The sequence below is a fragment of the Syngnathus leptorhynchus genome, chromosome 8, assembly GCF_054491065.1.
Source record: "Syngnathus leptorhynchus isolate UIUO chromosome 8, UIUO_Slep, whole genome shotgun sequence".
NCBI classification, from domain to species: Eukaryota; Metazoa; Chordata; class Actinopteri; order Syngnathiformes; family Syngnathidae; genus Syngnathus; species Syngnathus leptorhynchus.
In genome coordinates, this window is record NC_141202.1 from 13,072,266 (window position 1) to 13,095,127 (window position 22,862).

At 45.7% G+C, this 22,862-nt stretch overlaps 1 protein-coding gene across 2 annotated transcripts in view; it reads left to right on the plus strand.

The window, feature by feature from the left end:
- The first annotated feature begins 2,895 nt into the window (after positions 1 to 2,895).
- Positions 2,896 to 22,862, plus strand: part of erfl3 (Ets2 repressor factor like 3) — a 45,068-nt gene continuing 25,101 nt past the window's right edge. The window contains exon 1 of one of the 2 annotated variants that reach the window (XM_085917784.1): positions 2,896 to 3,473. In XM_085917784.1, coding sequence (XP_085773910.1) covers positions 3,452 to 3,473 — 22 coding nt within the window. In that variant the 5' untranslated portion in view covers positions 2,896 to 3,451. Of the gene's footprint in view, positions 3,474 to 7,402; positions 13,881 to 22,862 lie in introns of those variants that run through there. The other variant, XM_085917786.1, reaches the window with a different exon arrangement.

Here is a 22,862-nt window from a genome sequence, read left to right on the forward strand (position 1 = left end):
GTTATAGTTATTTGAATAACTGTTAATATGTGACGTCAGGCACGTTCTCAGTTCCTTGTTTGTGTTTATGTAACGTTAGCATACCGTATCATTTAGCCTGTTGTTGCCTATTCATGTCTGTTCTTGGTGTTGTATTTTGTCAAATAAAGTTCCCCCAAAAATGCGACTTATATGCTTTTTTTCTTCTTTATTGTTGTTGACCTCCGGAAGGGTCACACCCAACACCTGCCACTGACCATCGACGGTGCTGTGGTGGAGAGAGTGATTCCTGGGGGAGCACATCAGTGAAGACCTCTCCTGGACCACCAACACTGCATCACTGGCGAAGAAAGCTCAGCGCCACCTGTACTTCCTGCGGAAACTCAAGCGAGCAAGTGCTCCACCAGCCATCATGACCATATTCTACCGTGGCACCATTGAGAGCGTCCTCTCCAGTTGTATCGCTGTGTGGGAAGGTAGCTGCACTGAATACAACATGAAGGCCCTGCAGCGCATAGTGAACACAGCTGGTAGGATTATTGGTGCTTCACTCCCCTCCCTGAAGGACAATTACACCTCCCATTTCACCCGCAAGGTGACCACGATTGTCTGTGATTTGAGTCACACCGCTCACACTTTGTTTGATCTACTGCCCTCTGGGAAGAGGTAGAGAAGCCTGCGCTCCCGCACCACCAGACTCACCAACAGCTTCATACTCCAGGCTGTTAGGATCCTAATCTCTCTCCCCCTCCACCCTCGGCTGCATAACGTCCTGGCCTTTTGGGCCACGTTGGATGCCTTGCACTACTCCTGTACTTTTGTGGTATATTCTGACTGTCTGCAGTATGCAAAAAAGGTTTACTTGCTCCATTTTTGCTCCTCTTATTTATTTATTTATTTCTTTATTTATTTCTTTATTTATTTGTTTATTATTCATTGCTCTTATTTATTCATTGAACGTGCCTTCTTGTTTTTACTTTTTGTGTTGTTTACTTGAATGTTTTGTTTGTCCGTGGACAATATATATATATATATATATATATATATATATATATATATATATATATATATATATATATATATATATATATATATATATATATATATATATATATATACCGTGGAATAGTAGGAAACGAAATTTCGATCTCTTTGTGTGTCTTGACATGTGTAGAAATTGACAATAAAGCAGACTTTGAATTTGATTTTATGGCTGGTGCGGCTTGTACTCCGGAGAGACTTATTATAAATACGGTATATATGGTAGCCGGCGCTATATACCATTAGCTTCAACGTGACTTTCGTTGACTAGAAAAAAAAAAATCACCCATCGTCACTCAACATCAATCCTAACAGGGTAACGCACATCTGTGCGAGCGGGTTGAGCGCAAATGTGAGCAGCTAAAAGAGGACGCGGGGGAGGAGGTGGAATAGCGGGGAGGCAGCTTGTTTATCAGCGTTCAGAATGTTCTGTGCTTGTAATGTTACCTGAAAATGTCATCGACTTCCGCACACAGGCACACAAACGCACACGTGCGCACTTAATAGTTTCATCACCATGACTTACTTCCTCCTCAATTTTGCAGCATATCCTCGTGTTCTTTTTTTTTTTTTTTTTTTAATTATTTCCTCTCCCGGGGATAAACTCTTTTGAACATGTGAATACACAATATGGACAAAAGTATTGGGACACATGGTCGCCAACCAGTGGCGGGCTGTACGTTTGGTGCTCGGGCCTTCAGTGAGAGTCTCTCTGGATGACTCCAATGCTTCAGAGGTATCTGAAACTATCAATACTACATAAAAATGCAATACAACAAACATGTGGCGCAGAGCTCGTTTCCGGCGCCAGAGACTAGAGAAGTGAACGGGGAAGAAGTAATCCTATTTGTAAATCACACTGCAGGGGCACTAGTTGATTTTACTAGCAGCATCTCATGCTGTCAACAGGGGCCACAGGGCAAGTGCTGCACTCCACGAGGAGGCCCACACGTACTTCACCTCTTGTGCAGGACGCCCACCCTTTAGTGTTTAACACCCTAACACGTCATCATAAATACGGAAAATGAATTTCCTTTTTTTTTTTTGCAGTGGCAGGACGGACCCAAGTGCTCCATGAAACATTTGCTTGACGTGACTCTCAAAGTGCGTCCATCAAGGCTGAGGGGATTTACATATTATATAACATGTACCCTTTGGTGGTATATGTACCCTTAGGGGGAACACGTGACATGAAGAAAAACAATTAAGGTAGCGCAATGCCCTCACAGGTGGGCAAGTAAGCTGCAGTTGCCGATGAAATTTCTACTATTTATTGAAATAAATGCTGACAGGATATTTAAGTTATATTTTCTTAATTATTTTTGCAAAATCATTATTTTAAAAGCATAATCACCCCAGTCATTGTTTAAGATACAAACATATATTACTCATTTAAAAATTAGCTTCTGAACTGATTAATTGAAATACAAGATTTTCACCTTTAAACCTGTGTAAACAAATCATGTATTAAGTATATTGGTAAGTAAGTAATTGGATTATTTTAATTTAGTTATATTACAATAATTCAACGTGAACATCCTGGTACGTTAGTCCACTCGCGCTGTCACAAACAAGAGGCATGATGACGTCAAAGCGAGGTCCAACATCGCATGTGACGCAATTACGTTGGCGCGCTTGGCCTCGTGACCATGACAACGGCGTCCGCGTGCTTGAAGCCCATTGCGCCACCTAGGGAGAGAAAACGAGAGAGAGAGAGAGAGAGAGAGAGAGAGAGAGAGAGAGAGAGAGAGAGAGAGAGAGAGAGAGAGAGAGAGAGAGAGAGAAGAGAGAGAGAGAGAGAGAGAGAGATTAGCCACACGTACCCCTCAGCCAGGTTACGTAGCCCTCCGCCCTCGGCATCCCCTCCCTCCCCGGCTCCCAGTCAGTGTAGGCGGGCTTCGCGCGCAAGGCGAAACACGACACCCAGAGGACAGAGCGAGGCGAGAGGGTAGAAGAAAAAGACAAGAGGGGGCGGGACTGACGAGTAGGAAGAACAAGTAGAGTACCGCGAGTGGCGTGAGCGCCGGAGAAGCGGGCGGGCAAGAGACGTTAGGGGGGGGGGGGAGTCCGACAAGAACTAAGTCCTAGCGTGGAGAAGTCACGTCAAAGCTCGGAGACATGTCGAACGGCGACGAAGATCCGGCCGAGGCGCAGTAAGCACTCGCCGGAGAGTTCGCCAAACAGGTTCCTGCAAGAGTGAAAGCGCTTCACAGCTCGGCCTGACCCTTTTGTTGGCTTGTCGAGTCTGAGACGAACTTTAAGAAGCAGCGACGAGCACTACTGGACTTTAGGCGCTTCGCTCATCGGACAGCGAGCCCCCCGGTCGGGCTCGGAGGGAGAGGCCAAGTTCTCCCCCACATAGCGGGGTGAGGAAGTGGCCGAGAAAAGCGCACTCCAAGTCGGCGGAGTTTGGTCAACTTTTACGGACAAAATGAAGACCCCCGGAGACAATGGCAAGTGCAATTTTTCCACTCTTACTGTTTGTTTATGTAAATCGACTTCCCCTCCATGTTATATTGTGACACTATACAATTCTAAAATGTTACAAAAATACACAAATTCCAACAGATAAAACTTATAATAACCATCTACCATTTTCCTCTTTCTTGTCTACACTTTGCAACTTCTTTTGTCTGTTTTGAGCATTAAACATGCGGCATGACAAATAATTTCCCAGCACGTGACAGCTTGCTTCTTGTCTAGAACGTTACTACACATTTACTACAGTATTTATTGCTGTACCGTTTTGACAAGACGCGGAAGTGGATCGTGTTGTTGTCTCCTGCTGGTGCTTGAATTGCTTCACGTATCGAGACTAATATTGACGGAGTGAGCGCAATAGGGCTTGCCAATAGTCAGCTGAGCTTTCCTGTATGTTAGCTGTATGTTGGAGTGCACGTGTTGCTCTAATTCCTGAAATGCCCAAACAAATGCGACTTACCCCCTTCACAAAGTCCACGAGCAAGCGTGAGCATTTGTGCCAGTGGTGTTATTACGAATTTATTACGCTCATCAATTTGGCCCCATCCCGCTAAATTGACAAAGTCCTTTCAGGTGGAGGCAGAGCATTTTCAGGGCGGCAGCGCGTGCATACTTAACACATTTTTCTCTGCAGTAGTGGGACCACTTTCTGCCCCCCCCCCCCCCCCCACACACACACACACACACCATGGCCCCTTCTGACTCCCCTTGCACCCATGATTAAGCCCCCCCCCCGACCCTCCACATTCCTACACACGCACGCACACACACTGGAGCAAGACGAGGCTAACAGGACATCCTCATGGTGAACTTGTAGACCTTTTATTACAAGGAACTCTGTTCGTGTGGTCTTTTGGGAAACGATTAAATATTGATTGTGTTTAGAGGTCTGATGTGTACAGCGGACGTGTGTGTGTCGTACTGTACACTTAAAGCAAAAAAAAAAGTCTTTTGACATCAGGGCGTCATCATGTGCATCAGGAAAACATCAGGAAGGTGTTTTTGGAGAATGATTGGCCTGAGTTTTTTGAGATTTTATGTGTCTTAAGTACTAGTGGTATCGATACTTGGGTTATAACTTAAATTCAACGTTAAAAAAAGTTAAAAACTTAATTCAAGATTCAATTAAAAAACTGATACAAAAAGCCTATTTGCAGATAAGTGTAAAGATGTTCTCATTGCAACCCTGGAAGGCGTTATTCCTTTTTTGTTCCTCTAGAAATTGTTTGCACTTTTCTGATCTCGTGTCATCACATGTCAATGTTGCATATCTTTAGGTCGCTTAATTGATGAATCTCGCGTGGGTGCATCTTGGAGGCATTGGCAAACAATTGCGACCTTTATTGAACGATTTCATCCAGTCTGATCCCGCTGATCTTTACCGTCTCCCTCGTTTGAATAAGAAGGCAAGTTTTAACCCTTGACCCCGGCCTTCTCTCGTCAAAAATGATGACGGCGCTTCTTGCGTGAAGTGTTGCAAATCCGACTTCATGGTTCACTGACAGTGTTTTCTTTCCCAATGATTGTCCAACTTCATGGTTCCACTGCACATCATGAACAAGGCGGTGGAAGTAAATAATCCATAAAGCATCCAAATAATAAACGTGTTGCTTGGCCCTGGCCGACAAAACGGACGTGGCTCCTGGTAGTAAAGCGGTTCCCCACCACATTCATGCGTTTAAAAGCCGCCTACTGTATTTGTCGGGTCTCCTCCCCGTTTTCCTCCTCCTCCCTCATCTCTTCCACTCACGGGACCCGTGTTGGTCTTTCGGATGGCATGGTCGCCGGACCATTGTGTGCCCGGGACAATGGCGGGAGCTGGGGTGGCCCCTGAGGCCGATTGTGAGGGGACTCGCGGGGGCTGGGGACCTCTTATTGTCCTTGCCTGCGGGGTGAGCGGCGTGCGTGGCCAAGAGGGGCATCCCCGACTAATTCCGGTTGTTCAACGATTAACGGCACCTCAGGTGGAACGTTAAGGCAAGGCTTGTTGATCATATGTACGTATTGCTGACCACGACAAAAAACAAAAGAAACTCGGCCAGACATTATCTAGATATAGTTTTATTGCCCGATTTACGGGACGGGAAGCCCTGCCGCGATCCGACTCGGCCAATGCAGCTAAAATAGATGGAGCCTTGGGAAATAAAAACACTTACCATATTTTCCGGACTTAAACCGCACCTAAAAACCGAAAATTTTCTCAAAAGCCGACAGTGCGCCTTATAGTCCAGTGCACCTTATATATGGATCAATTGATGAATTTGTTGATCCATACTGGTTGTACACAGTGCTCTGCCAAAATGTTTCAGTATGTTTTAGTAACGACTAGTAAATTACATGGTCGGATCGCTTCCCAGCATTACTGCAACTGTGGTCAAGGAGTGTCACTGAATAGTTGTTGTACCCGTGAGGCTATTTCATTTCAAAATAGGCTGCTCCGTTAATGTTTTGAGTAAATTCACGGATCGATATGGAAGGGAAACATAGGTAAGCAGTACCAATGTGTTAGATCGAACTTTGGTCAGTTCCCATCATTTTATAGGAGATCGTTTGAGAAACTCGATTGCTTGCACTTTGCTGAGGCTCATGGGAATCTGCGAGCTGAGGCTCATGGGAGTTTGCGGATGGCTAATGCTATAGTGATAGCTGCTATACGCACGAGGCTATTTTATGTCAAAATAGGCTGCTCTGTTAATGTTTCGAGTAAATTTACGGATCGATATGGAAGGGAAACATAGGTAAGCAGTACCAATGCGTTAGATCAAACTTTAGTCAGTTCTGATCATTTTATTGGACATAGTTTCAGAAACCCGATTGTTTACAAAGGGCTCATTGGTTATTGGCTAGTAGATGTATACCGCAACCCTAGTCAACCTCAGTTTGTTGCAGTATCGCTTCTATTTTATGCGCCTTTTACTCCGGTGCGCCCTATATATGAAATAATTTCTAAAATAAAAAATTCAATGAGGGTGCACCTTTTGGTGCGAAAAATACGGTATCTTGTGTTTGATCAGCAGCCGGCAACACGCAAAACCGCCTCGGGGTGTCATCTTGTGTTTTTATCTCCTTCTATTGTACACAAAAGCATGTGTTTTATGGAATTGGAAGACAAACGCCTGCAAGCGCTACTTTCAATAACGGTTTTTCATCAAAATATGGTCTTGCGAGTCAGTTATGCTCGCCCAAGTACAAGGGCGCTTTACAAAACAAAGATAATATCATCTTCACCGCTCACAGAAGAAAAGATAAAAAAAATAATTCCTGTTGCCTTCACGAGACATTTAACAATTCAACGCAAAGCCAGATGAACTCGAGTGATACTCCAAACGATGGTCAATGGGAAACGTACTCTTGCAGGAATGTGACGAGTAGCGAGGTGACTAAAAGTCAAGCGACGCAAAATGGAAACGCAAAGCAATTGATGTTTCCATGCTTAGAAGCTTTGAGCGACATATTTTATCCGGAGCATTTATGAATGATGACATGATGATGTTTGAAGGTGACTAAAAATAGCTCACCAGTGAAAATAAAAAGTATGCGTGAGGCCCCAAATACTTTTAACCCCCCCAAACAGCAAGGCAGTTTTTCCTTTTGCGGCGAGTGGGTCAATCAGCTGTGAGTCATTGACAGTGTTTTCTTTCCCCATGATTGTCCAGTTCAAGATGCCCATTTTGATAAGCAAAATCCTTATTATTTCATTATTTCATTATTTCATTGGGCAAAAACGCACTTTACATGTAAAAAACATGTACAAAACCAAGTTTGAAACCAAACCTGTGTGTTCTAGCAAATCGACAAATGACTTCCGGAAGAGAGAATGGGGGCTTGTGGGGGTTGGCGTGGGGGGTGGAGAGGGGTTTGGCGCGGGAGGTGGGGAGGGGTTTGGTGGTTGTGAAAATGTCTGTATTTAGCCAGGAATGTGGCCAAAGGGAACAATGTGCTCAGCCAATCGACACTAATGGACCTCCCTGCTATTAGTTGCCCTTGACCATCGGGACCACTGTGTGTGTGTGGGGGGGAGGCGGGGGTACGTACCCAATGACCAACAAGGTGGCGTCACCCTTGACAGAACCACATTAAGATCCCATCTTGCTATTGAAGTCTTATGGACTATGTTCTCATGCTTCTCGTGCCTCCAAAGCAAAACATTTTGCGCATCATAGCTGAAAGTGTCCTCGGGCCTGCGCCTCCATTGATTGCAAGTGCAGCGCGACCTCCATATTGGCCGCTAATCGGCCGACAGCATGGGACGCTGCTGTTGACAGATATAACTTTTGGCCAACACACACAGTAATAGCGCACACGCACCCACAGTCCCATTTGCTTAATTCTTTTGGTTGCAGTTCTCTGGCCTACCACATTCCCGCTTGGAAGGTTAATAGTTGCCGGTCTTGCATCACGCATGAGGGGAAATGCAACGGTCGGGATATCCGCTAGCCGTTCCAGGACCCACTCGCAGTTGAATCACAGGAGGCGTGCGTTTGTGTTCCAGCTGCCTCCCGGAGATGAGAGCAAGACGCTCGACTGTGTTCTCCCAAACGGGCGACGTCCCTCCCATGTGGCGTCTCCACAACGTCAATGAGAATTGGGAGATGCCGTTGTCCGCAGTATAAAGTTTCCACCAGCAGATCGACATTTTTTTGTGGTCGACTAATTTGACAGTTGTTTGCAAAATAAAAAATGTTGCATGCAGAAAGTTATTCTTCTGTCTGCAATATTGCAAGATGAACCCGCAGCCGCCTGCCCGTGTGCGTTTGCGCGTTGGCGTGTAATGTAACACGGGGGCTTTTTTACGTTGTCGCGGAGGTGACTTTCTGGCGGCTTGTTTTTGTAAACGTAGATGGGGTGTGGACACAAAGGAGGCCGTGTTTTTCTGGCTGGGCAGCTGGGACATGCGCCAAGCAGTGCGTGTGAAAGCTAGCACAACGTGTGTGTGTGTGCCACAGGTGAGCAAGGGGCCACTGAAAGCGATCTGGGCATTATCACACAGCTAGCACAGCGTAGCCCTGCGATGATGAGCGCTTTTATTGTGTATAGCAACAAGACAATAATCTGGCCCGAAGACTTCTTGACAATCAACAAAGAAGGTGTTTGTCACACCATCCCTAATGACATCACAGTGCCTCGGGTGCTCCCAATCCTGCCCCAGTAGCCAGGGCCGCTGCGCCGGCGCTGTTGTAATGTATACTCCTAATCTTCTTGGATTAGGCCCAATAATGCCGGTCACGCCGAGGCCGCGGCTCGATGGCGAGGCCTGATGGCGAGGCCTGAACGATCACGTGCAATCCAAGCAGTCCGGCACCCTCGAGAAGATAAAAGAGAAGCTGCTTGCTGGGAAATGAGATTTAAAGGCATTTATGATTGAACAGTTTGAAAAGCGGGCAAAAATAAAAGCAACAATTTTCTTTGGCTTTGTTTTGTTGACAGGCTTTTTATACGGCAGTCAACTTCCGGCCAATAATTGAACAGCTAAAAAAAACTTTATGTCAGATGACAATCCACCCGAGCCACTGTTGGCCATCACGGTTGCGAGTGGCGCTCCTAACCCGTCTCTCACCCCTCAAGTGCACCCCATGCAAAAGACAGTGCTGTCGGAATTGTTCCCCTGGCTATTTTTATCTGGGAATCTGCCCCTGTGCTGGCCCGCCAATGTATGTGTGTGCATGTGTGTAGGACAAATATATCTCAATGTAATTTTGGCCGATGGGAAGTCACTAAAAGAACGCTTGCATAGTGGCAACACTTTGTGTGTATTTGTGTGCTTGGCTGTCGGGGTAACAAAATGCTGTCCGGCACCAAGTTCAACTTTCTCTCCTGTCAGCCTCACTTTTCCTTGTCCGCCGACCCCTACCCTCCCCCGCCGCCGCGCGCAAGGAATGCGAGCTCACGTTTGTACTTTTCTCAGCTTTCTGTCTGAACCTCCGTGTTCAGACCCGTCCCCTCCCTCGGTTGAAGCTCGCAGCTCAACGTGCTGCGTGTTCTCAAAGGCTCCGCCGCTATGTCAAAGGTAACTACAAAAAGATTAAGAGCGAGCTAGCCGGCGGCTTTTGCAAATGAAAGCCGGGCCATTTGTGTGAGTTCAGGTGCAGACACCGTGCGTAAAAATGCCGCTGGGCCGGCTGGACTGCTCCTGTTCTAAAACTGTATTTATAGCCACATTTCCACCCGTGTCAGGGTCCGCTGGATTGCATGTTGCATGTTGCCTTGGTATGATTTGGAACGCTAAACTCTGATCTGGCTTGATGAACCTGATCTGAGTTTCCACTGCGGGGAGGCGGAACGGCCACAACTGCGTCATCGGCGGCTCTAACTGAAAGCAGACGGTTCTTTTTCATGCATCGCTCGATGAGGCCTACTAATTGATTTACAACGGTCGATTCCTCTCAACGAGTTTGCTGTCAGAACAACATCCGTGCCACAACCATTCCAGTTAGAAACGGTCAAATAATGGTGTGGAAATAGGAGTTCAGAGCCTTCCTGGTAAATTGGTCAGCTGGAATTTTCTTAATATTTGCACGCCCCGTTCAACTATTCAGAGCCACACATCAACTCTAAGACAATTTGTTGAATGTCAAAGCAAGTCTTGCTGGGAATGTGCCAACTAAAACCTAATCCCGTGACCCTCCAACTCGCCGTGGCTGACAGAGCTGACAGAGCCGTTGGGGTGCGCGAGCTGCAGTTCTGGAAGCCAGTCTGCTGCGTTTGTGCGCGCTCATCTCGGGAGGGGAGTGAAACCCTTTTAAGCATCGATTGACCTTCCCGTCCCGCCATCCTCCGTAGCCGCCCGCGTGTCACCAATCCGCGCGGGAATCCCCCAGTGGCAGCTCCTCTTGCATCAACCTCCTCCTTTTTCCGGTGCTCCCCCCCCCTCCCTCTGGAGGGGGGAGCGCCGGCAGCGCCCCCTCTTGTTGCATGTCTGGTCTCGTCCACGAGTGCTGATTTACACACTTGTTGTTGTGTGTTAGTAGTGGTGTGCATTCCAGTTGTTTTAGTTGAAGTGAATCTTTAGAATCAGTTCACTCAAAAGATTCGTTCAACGAATCGTTCAACGAATCGTCCCCCCCATACCCCCCCCCACACACACACACACACACTGACAATTTTTTTCATCCCGTGGAAACAACCCATACACATCTAACAATCCTAGTACACAAATTATTATATATAATAATAATTGGCTCGGATAATTAACACATTTCTTTCTATAATACAACACCTACACACTGATCCGTGGGCAAAAGTCTCGCACCCGGTCGTGAACGAGAAGTTGCGTCTCTGACTCGTTCGTGAATGGGAAATTACGTCACTGACTTGTAAAGTCCCTCCGCCATCTATCACTCGCTGCTGATTGGTCATTCGCTAAGACTCACGAATGAGTGACAGACAGCATTACCGCTATGCCATTGCCAGCCGACACATGTTATGCTGACATTAATGTTTTAATTTTGTATTTGTTGGCTTGTAGTTGATGGAGATGTTATATCGCATGTGTTTGTGTTTGAATAAATGGTTGAAAAAAAAACATTTGTCAATTTTGGGGACACCAACTCATATAACGTAAAACATACATATTTTCATATAAAGCAGTTAAACAAATGTCAGATTTTTGTTTTGATTGGCGAATATAAAAACAAGGAATAAAACACTAGACAAGTTATAACATAAATGTTTATTAAAAAATAAATTATAATAATAATAAAAGTACATCTCAAACCAGCAATCTAATGTGAAACTGCAGTCGATATATTGGACAACAATATTTATGCATATTTATGCATACACGTTATTGATAATGTAAATCGTAAATCTAAGACATTCTGTCTTACATAGTTCACGCCAGGACACGCAACACATTCACTGACTGATCCGTTGATGCACGGAAAGCCAGTTCTCCCATTGACTCGTTCGCGAACAGGAATGTCAGGATTCGTTCCCTCACTGATCCGTTCTCACGATGAACTGGAAATGCGAATCACCCACTCACTGATTCGTTCATTCACAGATTCGTTCGTTGGTGAACGGGAAATGCAATTCATGACTCGTTCGTGAACGGGAAGTTACGTAATTTTCTTCTTCGTTTTGTTTTACGCCAAGGTGGCACCATCTTCAATGGGCATTACCGACACCTACTGGTTGTAGTCATATGAATTGAAAAAAGAACGAATCACTTTAGGAAGTGATTCGTTCACTCTCGTTCACTGAAAAGATTCGTTCTTTTGAAAAAATCGTTCACTCACGAGCCAACACTATCTGTTAGTATTGGCTCGTCACTCGCAACAAAGGATGCAGGGGTAGAGCGATAAGTTGAGTTCCAAAACTCTTGGCCAGTCTTGAGCGCCGCTATTTGATAATGCTGTTACGTCTCGGAATTGTGATCAATGTTTTTTTTTTTTTTTGCATCAAATATTGTTCAAAAACTATTTTTGGCCACACCTTTGATCCTTGGTTTTCCCTCAAATACAAAACTTTACAGTGGCAGTTTGTCATTAATGCCAATTGAACATGCTACTACTTGTTTTGTTCTCCCACTTTGACGTAAATATAGCCTAGAATGCGAGGTGTGAAATAAAACAGAGGCAAAACAACTGAAGTTCTATGTTATCGCACCTTCGCTTAGGCTTAAAACTAAGCATTTTTATTTGTAATGATTTTGAGTCCAGACGTGATGTACTGGCTGGCACCTATATCGGTATCACCGCATGGCTAGCATGCCCAGCACTCCTAGCATGCCTTTGTCCTTCATATTCCTTGTCGGTGGCATTTCTACACAACAGAGGTTAAAGAGTAAAAATAAATAAATAAATAAATAAATAAATAAATAAATAAATAAATAAATAAAAATTCCAGGCAGCATCAAGGGGACTTTGGCAGCCTCTCGAACTCAAAGGTAAAGCCTGAGTCCACTCCATGTTGTGGTCCTCCAGCTGGTAGCAGCTCCGCATGCCTGTTTGAATCTTTTTACAAGACAGTCCTCCTTTTAAAAATGCTGGTTTTGTTTTTGCTCGACATCTTTTGCTTTTCAGGTGTGCCTTAATGCGTTAGCATATTTGCGTGCGCACCGGCCTAAGACAAGCTGAATAATGCATCAGATCATTGCAAAGATATTTATAGGAAAGCAGAGCGATTAAAGTTTAACGAGCGTGCCGGCCATCGGCGGCGAGCATCGTGTCGGCAAGCTAAGACACGAATGGACGAGCCTTGTACAAACATCTCTGGGAGTCTGGACATAACTGCTAAGTCACTCGCTACCACGGCCGTTGCGGAAATGTTGATTTCAGGACAGGATTTTATAAATTCATATTTCTCCATTTTTATTTTTTTTGCATTCCTTAAGTGTCAAAAAAACCTGTCTAAAATTAATGAGCTTTGACTTTTGAATGTACACTTTGCTGGACGCATAGGGCAGGCGGGGCCAATTACTTTTTGTTTGTCCTGCCACCTTCGTCCAGTAGCACTGGCCTCCATCACAATTGTTTTGACCACTTCCATTTTTAGCATCGAACGCGGCCTGATGAATTACGTAACTGCCCGACAATCGCATACGGCGCGCACAGTGCTGGCTAAGCGGACGCACACGCAAAGTCATTAAGATGCCAGGTCGTCATTTCATCAAGCGAACAGAGCGAGTGTTTTATGTCCTGAGCAGTTGCAAGGGAGGCAACAGGACTGCTGGAAAAAGACAAATTTTCACTACATGTGTCTCACATTTAGCTTGCAACCTTTTGGGTATATGTGCCGTCTTGCATGTTTTTTGAGACACCTATCATACTTTCATTTTCTTAAAAGTTGAATACAGTCGTTCGTAATGCTCCCTATGGTTGCAAATTTCCAAAAATAGACCCTTACACTTAGACTGTGCCTAATAGTCCGGAAAATGTTCTAACACTTACTTTGCCCTTTTGATAAATTCAGGATTATATTTTTAGATATATGAAGAAAATCTTTGCGTCAACTTCAACAAGTTCTTGATATAGACCGGCAATACACCCAAAAAGTTGGAAAAATATTTTGCTGCCAGTGTGAAAGGCGAGAGGCACGGCCGTGTAAGGACGTAGGAGGAGGCAACGAATTGAGCATGATCAAGCATCTTCGTAAGAGACCGTTGACATGTCGACAAGCACTCCATTAGTAAAATCCGTGTCGGGCGCCGCTCATTAATAAAAAGGAGCAATCGCGGCGTAACTGACCAAATGTGCAATTCTAAGGAAAAGCTTTCACGCTTTGACTACTCAGTGGAAGCGGTGAACGGCACGACGCAGTTTGTGTACACGTCGTCGTGGAAACGAGTCCTAAGCGCAGCGCGTCGTGTTCTTTCAGAGAACAAGGAAATGAATGAGGCCTCGCATACAATTGAGTGAGTCACGCCGGCCGGCATGAAGGTGTGTGGGATCTCTGCTTTTCACCATATTAGAAACACTGCCAATCAAGTTTATACTGGAAGCTAAAGCACGCTCGACTAACAAAAGCTCCCGACGAACAAATAGAAAGAAAGTCTCGTGCCGTTTCTGCCCGAGCGACGATGCCAGGAGAACAAGCCTGGAAACTATTAGAACTTTGCATCCATTGCAGCCTGGTGATCTTGAAAGGGGGATCCTTCTATCTGTGGTCCCTTCTCAAGGTTTTTCATTTTTCCCCTGGTAGGGTTTTTTTTTGTTTTTCCTTGCCCTTTTGGGAGCCCAAGATCAGGGGATGCTTTGAGAATAATTGTCAATTGATTGTCTATGTGAAGCCCTTTGAGACTGCTTGTGATTTAGGGCTATACAAATAAACTTGACTTGACTTAAAACGCTCTGGGACAACGCATTACGTTGCACCAGCAACCTGTTGGCTGTTTCCGCTGGAGCGCTTGAAGATTAAAATGGCTCTCACTTGCGTCATCCTTTGATGAGCTGCGTTCAGACTACCGACCCACTGCATCCAATAAAGTCGGACACGTGTCAACGGCCAGAGCAAAGCCAGTGTCACATTTGTTCCAAAGTCTGCACAATATACATCAAACACGCACAAGCGAGGTCGTGCCACATGTTGGTCGGGATTCCATGCCGAGGTAATTGCTCCGCTCGGCTCTGCCCTACTCCGCTGGACTGTTACATAAGAGCCCCCCCCCCCCGACAGAGGGGTTGAACGTTCATTTCTCGCTATCTCCTCTCCCCCCCTCCATTTTTGCCAGTCAAGCTTTTATCTCCGTCAACTTCCTTCCTCTCGTTTGGTTCCTCCTCTTATCGGCTCACACCTGTGCTTTTTTTTTTTTATTTTTTTTTTTTAGAATACATATTGTAACCATTTTGTAGGGTTCCTCTACCGCACAGATGTCAAACTCAAGGCCCGGGGGGCATACACGGCCCGCCACATCATTTTAGGTGGCCCACAAAGACAAATTGTGCATCAAATTTGTGTGTCATTACTAGAATTGCAAATTGTCTTCACTTTTAATATCCATCCATCCATCCATCCATCCATCCATCCATCCATCCATCCATCCATCTTCTTCCGCTTATCCGGGGTCAGGTCGCGGGGGCATCAGCTTTAGGAGGGACTCCCAGACTTCCCTCTCCCCAGCCACTTCATCCAGCTCATCCCGGGGGATCCCAAGGTGTTCCCAGGCCAGCTGAGAGACATAGTCTCTCCAGCGCATCCTGGGTCGTCCCCGGGGTCGCCTATCGGTGGGACATGCCCGGAACACCTCCCCAGGGAGGCGTCCAGGAGGCATCCTGATGAGATGCCCGAGCCACCTCATCTGGCTCCCTTCAATGTAGAGGAGCAGCGACTCTACTCCGAGTCTCACTCCGAGAGATGACCGAGCAAAGGTAGAGCCCGGATACCCTGCGGAGGAAACTCATTTCGGCCGCTTGTATCCTGGATCTCGTTCTTTTGGTCACGACCCATAGCTTGTGACTATAGGTGAGGGTAGGAACATAGATCGACCGGTAAATCGAGAGATTTGTCTTTTGGCTCAGCTCTCTCTTCACCACGACGGAGCGGTACAGAGTCTGCATTACTGCCGACGCTGCACCAATCCGCCTGTCGATCCCGTGCTCCATCCTGCCCTCACTCGTGAACAAGACCCCAAGATACTTGAACTCCTCCACTTGGGGCAGGATCTCATCCCTGATACGGAGAGGGTATTCCACCCTTTTCCGACCGAGGACCATGGACTCGGATTTTGAGGTGCTGACCATCATCCCGACTGCTTCACAGTCGTCTGCGAACCGCTCCAGTGAGAGCTGGAAATCACGGCCTGAAGAAGCCAACAGCACCACGTCATCTGCAAAAAGCAGAGACGCGATGCTGAGGTCCCCAAACCGGACCCCCTCAACGCCTAGGCTGCACCTAGAAATTTTGTCCATAAAAATTATGAACAGAATCGGTGACAAAGAGCAGCCTTGGTGGAGTCCAACCCTCACTGGAAACAAATCTGACTTACTGCCGGAAATGCAGACCAAACTCTGGCATTGGTGATACAGGGACCGAACCGTCCTTATCAGTTGGCTCGGAACAATGTACTCCCAAAGCACCCTCCACAGAACCTCTCGAGGGACACAAAACACATGTGGACTGGTTGGGCGAACTCCGATGCACCCTCGAGGATCCTGCTAAGGGTGTAGAGCTGGTCCACTTTTCCACGGCCAGGGCAAAAGCCACACTGCTCCTCCTGAATCCGAGGTTCGACCTCCCGACGGATCCGCCTCTCCAGCACTCCGAAAAGACCTTACCAGGGAGACTGAGGAGTGTCATTCCCCTGTAATTGAACCACATCCGCCGGTTCTCCTTCATAAAGAGGGGAACCACCACCCCAGTCTTCTAATCCAGAGGCACCGTCCCTGATGTCCACGCAATGCCGTAGAGGCGTGTCAGCCATGACAACCCCACAACATCCGGAGCCTTTAAGAACTCCGGGCGGATCTCATCCACCCCCGGGGCCTTGCCACAGAGGAGTCACTACCTCAGTGACTTCGACCCCAGAGATTGGAGAGTCCACCTCGGAGTCTCCAGGCCCTGCTTCCACAATGGCAGGCGTGTCGGTGGAATTGAGGAGGTCTTCGAAGTATTCTCCCCACCGACTCACGACGTCCTGAGTAGAGGTCAGCACCACGCCATCTCCACTGTAAACAGTGTTGACTGTGTACTGCGTCCCTCTCCGGAGACGCCAAATGGTGGACCAAAATTTCCTTGAAGCCGTCCGGAGGTCATTCTCCATGGCCTCGCCAAACTCCTCCCACGCCTGGGTTTTTGCCTCAGCAACCGCCGAAGCCGCGTTCCGCTTGGCCATCCGGTACCTGTCAACTGCCTCCGTAGTCCCGCAGGCCTAAACGGCCCGATAGGACTCCTTCTTCAGCTTGACGGCATCTCTTACCGCCTCATCCCTTTTAATATCTTTTTTTTTTATATTTGACCAGTTTTTACTCGTCTGATTTGAAAAAGAGTTATTTGTCAGTTTCTTTTGTAGCTTTTACTATATATAATATGAGGTGCTCATATATTTATTTGGGTGGACAGTCATAATGGCCCTCCGAAAGAAGCTATGACTACAATGTGGCCCGCGAAAAAAATGAGTTTGACACCCCTGCACTAGGAGCTCTATTCTTGGTTTGCATCTGCATGACTACACTGCAATCACGTCTCTGGGCACTGTTATCAAATTGTTCTCAAAATGATAGCTAAAAAACAAATGTGCACTATATTGGTTTTCTTGATGAGTGCAGTATCTACTGCTTACCCGTTGCTGCCATACAGCAGAATACTCAAGTGGACGCATTTTAGAGTGCGCACCGAGCGCCACAAAGGGCCAGAGCGCCGCGTGTTTATGCGTCCGTCTTAAACACTCAGTGTCGCTGCCTGCCACCGCGTTCCCTTGCTCGGCCGCGTCGTTAAGCAGCTTTAGGGGGACGACTAAGTAGTGTTGATCGGCCTTATGCAATACTCACCTCGCACAGACATCGCTGCCAGCCTTCCAGCGTGTCAGCCACAACACTCTCTTGTCTGTGTGTGAAAGCTTTGAAAGGAAATCGGAGGCATGAATGAAGGCGTCAGTGTTTGGAGCACACACACACTAAGCAACTGCATTTGGAACGTGCGCTAGCTGACTGTTGATTCACTCCACAAGTTTATTACTAGGTTAACATCCCGTTTTCGGACGCCGCGGAAATCACATTTCAAGTTACCGTTGACATAAAGGCTGCCACGACAGGATTGTGATTGCCGTGGAAGCCCGGACAGATTTTGTCAAAGAACTGCCATGGCCGTCACAGCTTAGATCCCTTTGAACACAACAAAATGTAGCGAATTGCTCTCTCGTGCAGCTGCGTGCGGCATATGCGGTCTGAGAGCTGATCTTCTCTCCCGGGACCAGCCAAAGACCTTCACTGAAACCACAAAGGTGCGTCAGAAACAAGTCAAGATTTCCATTTGAGACGAGAATTCAATTTGGAAACGTGTCAAAGAACGCCGATTCCCAACCGCTATGCTGCGGCAAAAGACTAATCATCCGTCAGATGTGCCGGCCCAATGACCCAATTACCTTTAATTGGCTCAATTATTTATTTGCTGCAAGTAATTTCTTTGTTCATCTTTCCATGCCAGAGCTGTGTTGTGCCAGGAAGAACAATGACAATTTTTCCATACATGACAGAAGGCACGCTCACCATAACTAGTTTTAAATGCACGACAGATTGGAAAACACAATTCGACTGACTGATCTTGCCATGTGACAAGCCGCCGTGTCAATTTTATGCCAAACTAATAACTCATCAAACTATATTTTTAAGCAAGCGCACCGTCATATGTCATATGAAATATTTATCTTTGTCATCATGTAGCTGAGAGTGTATCATATTCAGAAAAATAATTACCGTAATTTGCGGACTATAAGTCGCGGTTTTTGTCATAGTTTGGGTGGAGGGGCGACTTATACTCAAGAGCGACTTATATGTGATTTATTTTCACAAATTTTCAAAATTAAAAAATACGCGATGTAGTGAAACCGCGATAAACGAACCGCAATGTAGCAAGGGATTACTGTCATTTGAACTGCAAGTGACGTCACCCGTGCCGCGCGGCGGTTGTTTACATAAAGGGCAAAGGATTCGATCACGGGATGACGAAGATGACGAAGGGCCCCACATACTACCGGCATCATTAGCGGCTTTGTTTGTAAGTGACACGGAGGACGAAGAGTTTGAAGGATTTAATGATTTGGAGTGACACAGAAGGTTTGAAAAACTATTATGGCTTTTACGCACGCCCGATATTTCTCGACGGGAGCTCTCTTTCACCTCCGTGGATGCAAGTCGGGGGCCGGCGCGGGGCCGGGTGGCTGTCCGGGGACGGTGGATGGGGCTCGGACATGGCTTTTACGCACGCCCGGTCCTATTCTTTGGAGCTCTCTTCCACCTCCGTGGCTGGAAGTTCAGTAGTTGTTGGCTCGTTGAACTCTTGTTTTGTTAAATAAAGAGCCGTTGACATAAAGAACGAGGAATTTGATCGATGGATTTGATGATTTGGAGTGACACAGATGGTTTGATAATATTGTTGTTATATAACCCCACGTCATTCCTGGTACTTTGTTAACGCTACAACATAGTTCTGTACTAGAGCTCTGCAGCGCACGCGCGGCGTTGTTGACATAAAGAACGAAGAATTTGATGGATTTAATGATTTGGAGTGACACAGATGGTTTGATAATATTGTTGTAATATGATAGTTATTTGAAATATACTTTATATATCGTTCTATGGGTCTGTTGAATAATTAGAAATGCAACTTACAACGGGTCCGACGTCAGCATATGCGGCGTATACATAAAGCACGATCGATGGATTTAATGAATTGGAGTGACACAGATGGTTTGATAAACGTGTTATTTATGTAATACTTACTTGAATAACTCTGAATGTTACGTCAGGGCCGTTCTCAGCTCCTCGTTTGTGTATATGTCACGTTAGCATACCGTATCGTTTAGCCTGTTGTTGCTGGTTCATGTCCGTTTTTGGTGTTGGATTTTGACAAATAGATTTGCCCCAAAAGTGCGACTTGTACTTCGGTGTGACTCATATATGTTTTTTTTCACTTTATTGTGCATTTTATGGCTGGTGCGACTTATACTCCGGAGCGGTTTATTGTCCGAAAATTACGGTAAATTCAATACATTATTGCAAGATAACGTGCAAGATAAATGTGTTTATTTTAATCTTGAGATTACTCAAATTGTGACATTTGACTGTGAAAATATTTTCTTTTCAATCATTGATTACCGTATTTTCTAGACTATAAGGCGCATCTAAAAACCTAAAATTTTCTCAAAAGCCGACAGTGCGACTTATAGTCCGGTGCGCCTTATATATGGATCAATTGATGTATTTGTTGATCCATACTGGTTGTACACAGTGCTCTGCCAAAATGTTTCAGTACGTTTTAGTACGACTAGTAAATTACAAGGTCACATTGCTTCCCAGCATTACAGCAACCGTGGTCAGGGGGCGTCGTTGAATAGCTGTTGTACTCGTGAGGCTATTTCATTTCAAAATAGGCTGCTCTGTTAATGTTTTGAGTACATTTACGGATCGATATGGAAGGGAAACATAGGTAAGCAGTACCAATGCGTTAGATCGAACTTTAGTCACTTCTGATCATTTTATAGGAGATAGTTTGAGAAACACAATTGTTTACAGAGGGCTCATTGGTTATTGGCTAGTGGATGCATACCGCGACCCTAGTCAACCTCAGTTTGTTGCAGTCTAGCTTCTATTTTATGCACCTTTTACTCCGGTGCGCCCTATATATGAAATAATTTCTAAAATAAAAAATTCAATGAGGGTGCGCCTTATAATCAAGTGCGCCTACGGCAACTTCAGTATCTTTATCAACCGGTTATCCCACCCCGAGCTCAATAAGCAGCGGCAGGTCAGCACCGCTCTGACTCATGAACAAGATTAAATTCGTCCAATGGAGGAAAATAAAGCTGGGTGTTATGCAAGAGCTCAACGGAACAAGCAAGTGACCGAGAGAAAGAACGCGATTGAAAGGCTAAGCGTGACGTAACCATCGCGTAGAAGACACTCAATGGAGGGAGCAGACAAGTGAGGGCTGTCCCTTCGGGTACCGTGCCCCGTCACGACGCTTTCATCGACCTGCCAGACCAGATCAACAATGGCCGCACATTTAGTTTAATACTTCCATACAGTATATATTCGAAGGTTCCATGCATCATATGAACATATCTGCACATGAGGTACATAATACTTTTGTCCACTTGTACTGTAGTATCTGTGACATTGGGAGAAATAGCAAAAAAGTGAACTGCCCTATCGCGAGTGACGACGACAAGAAAACGCAAAATCCTTTGAACATTTGCCATGAAGCGCCACACGGTAGAGCAGGGGTGTCAAACTCATTTTTTTCGCAGGCCACATTGTAGTCATAGCTTCATTTAGAGGGCAATTATGACTGTCAACCCAAATAAATGTATGCGCACCTCATATTATATACAGTAAAAGCTACAAAACCAACTGACAAATAACTCGTTTTCAAATCAGACGAGTAAAAACTGATCAAATATAAGATATTTAAAGTGAAGACAATTTGCAATTCTAGTAATGACACATGCATTTGATGCACAATTTGTCTTCGCAGGCCACATAAAATTATGTGGCGGGCTGTGTCTGGCCCCCGGGCCTTGAGTTTGACACCTGTGTCCGAGTGGCTCAGTAAGATGCTGTCATGAATATTTTTTAAGACTAGACGCTTGCGTCTGTCTACTTGTGTTGCTCCGCAATTTGCGTTCAACAGGGATGAGAATTCTCGGATCCGCGGATTTTCATGTTTTTTTCCGTCAAAAGTATCATTATCATGAATCGTGTAAATCCGTTGAGAAAATGTTGTTTATATATCGGGCGGAGGGGTGTAGGGAAGCGGCCGGGTAACGTTAGCCTCGGCGACTCGCGAGCATTCGCCCACCCGCCGCGACGGTGTCTCTGTAAACATAACTAACTGTTAGCAGTGATGCGAAAACATCCGCCTTAGTTTTGGCAGCATTTTGGCGCTACTTTCGTCACATCATTTCCATTTGTTAACTTAACTTACGCGGAGAACTAAGTGTTTTTACACCGCCACAATGTGAATTTGCGATTGGGTTTTCATCACTTGTAGATGAGTTATTTAGTTTGATAGATCTAGGGATATACATATCATCGGTCCCCCCCAGACCCCCGGCTACTTTTCTGTGTTTTTTCACATTTGCCATTCTCATCACTGTTTGATAACAAGATATGTGGTTATAGATATATGTTGCAAAAATTAACAGTTTTCATTAAAAGGAAAAACTCCAAAATTGATTGGGCCATTTTGATGTATTATATTCACCTTTGTAGCCCACCAAGCAGGAGTATTTTTTTTTAACAAAACTGTTGAAATTGAGTGATGAAATTAATGGTTTTGGGGTTGCTATACTGCTAAAATCCAGGGGCTTTGCCCCAGGCCCCCTGCAGCCCTCCAAATGGGGGCATGCGGCCCCCCAATGGGGCCATGTGGCCCCCAGACCCCGGCTACTTTTCAGTGGTTTTTCACATTTGCCGTTCTCATCCCTGGTTCAAATATCCATGGCTCAATTGTAAAACACATCGGTACTAGCACGTCAATGGCTACACGATGCTAATTGTTAGCTCATCAATGTCATTTTCAATTTTATGTTTGCATTAAGCTCGCTATGCCCAGCTGGAAAAAGTCAAGTCCAACATTTCAGTTTTCACTTGGATGAAACTTTGACATTGCCAATTAATTATTTGTGACACAAGTCGAGGTGCTGCTAAGTTTCTCTCTTTTTCAGCGTGACCTTTTGTCACTTCTCTCCTTTTAGCGCCCACACCCGCACCACATGCCCCTATAAAACACACAGACACACACCTTTCCCAACAGATGTGGCCAGAGCCTTCTCCCTCTTCTAAAATTAGCTGCAATAAAAGAATGGCAGGAAAGTGCACTAACACAAGTGATGGACAGAAGCTTGAGAACTGGAGGAAGGAACAGGTTGATGGGACCAGTGGAAATAGCCCGCGTGTATTTTGGGCGCTGTTGACACATGCTGCTGACGCACAGGAAGCGTGGTGGGCACAGGCGCAACTCCCCGTTTATTGCCTATTGTTTGTCATAAAAACAAAACGTCTCATTTGAGTCAGTGTGCCACCATGCCTGTGAAGCGCTTCATCGTGTGCGCTATCATCATTTGAGCCAATATACAAGTCAGATCGAGGCAGTTCGATAGGTGTCACAATCATATGTTCAGGAGACAATTTTTTTCAAACAATTTCAAAGCTTGTGGCTTGCTCTGACTTTTCTATGGCCAACAGCCACGTGGCTTGTTTTCTTCT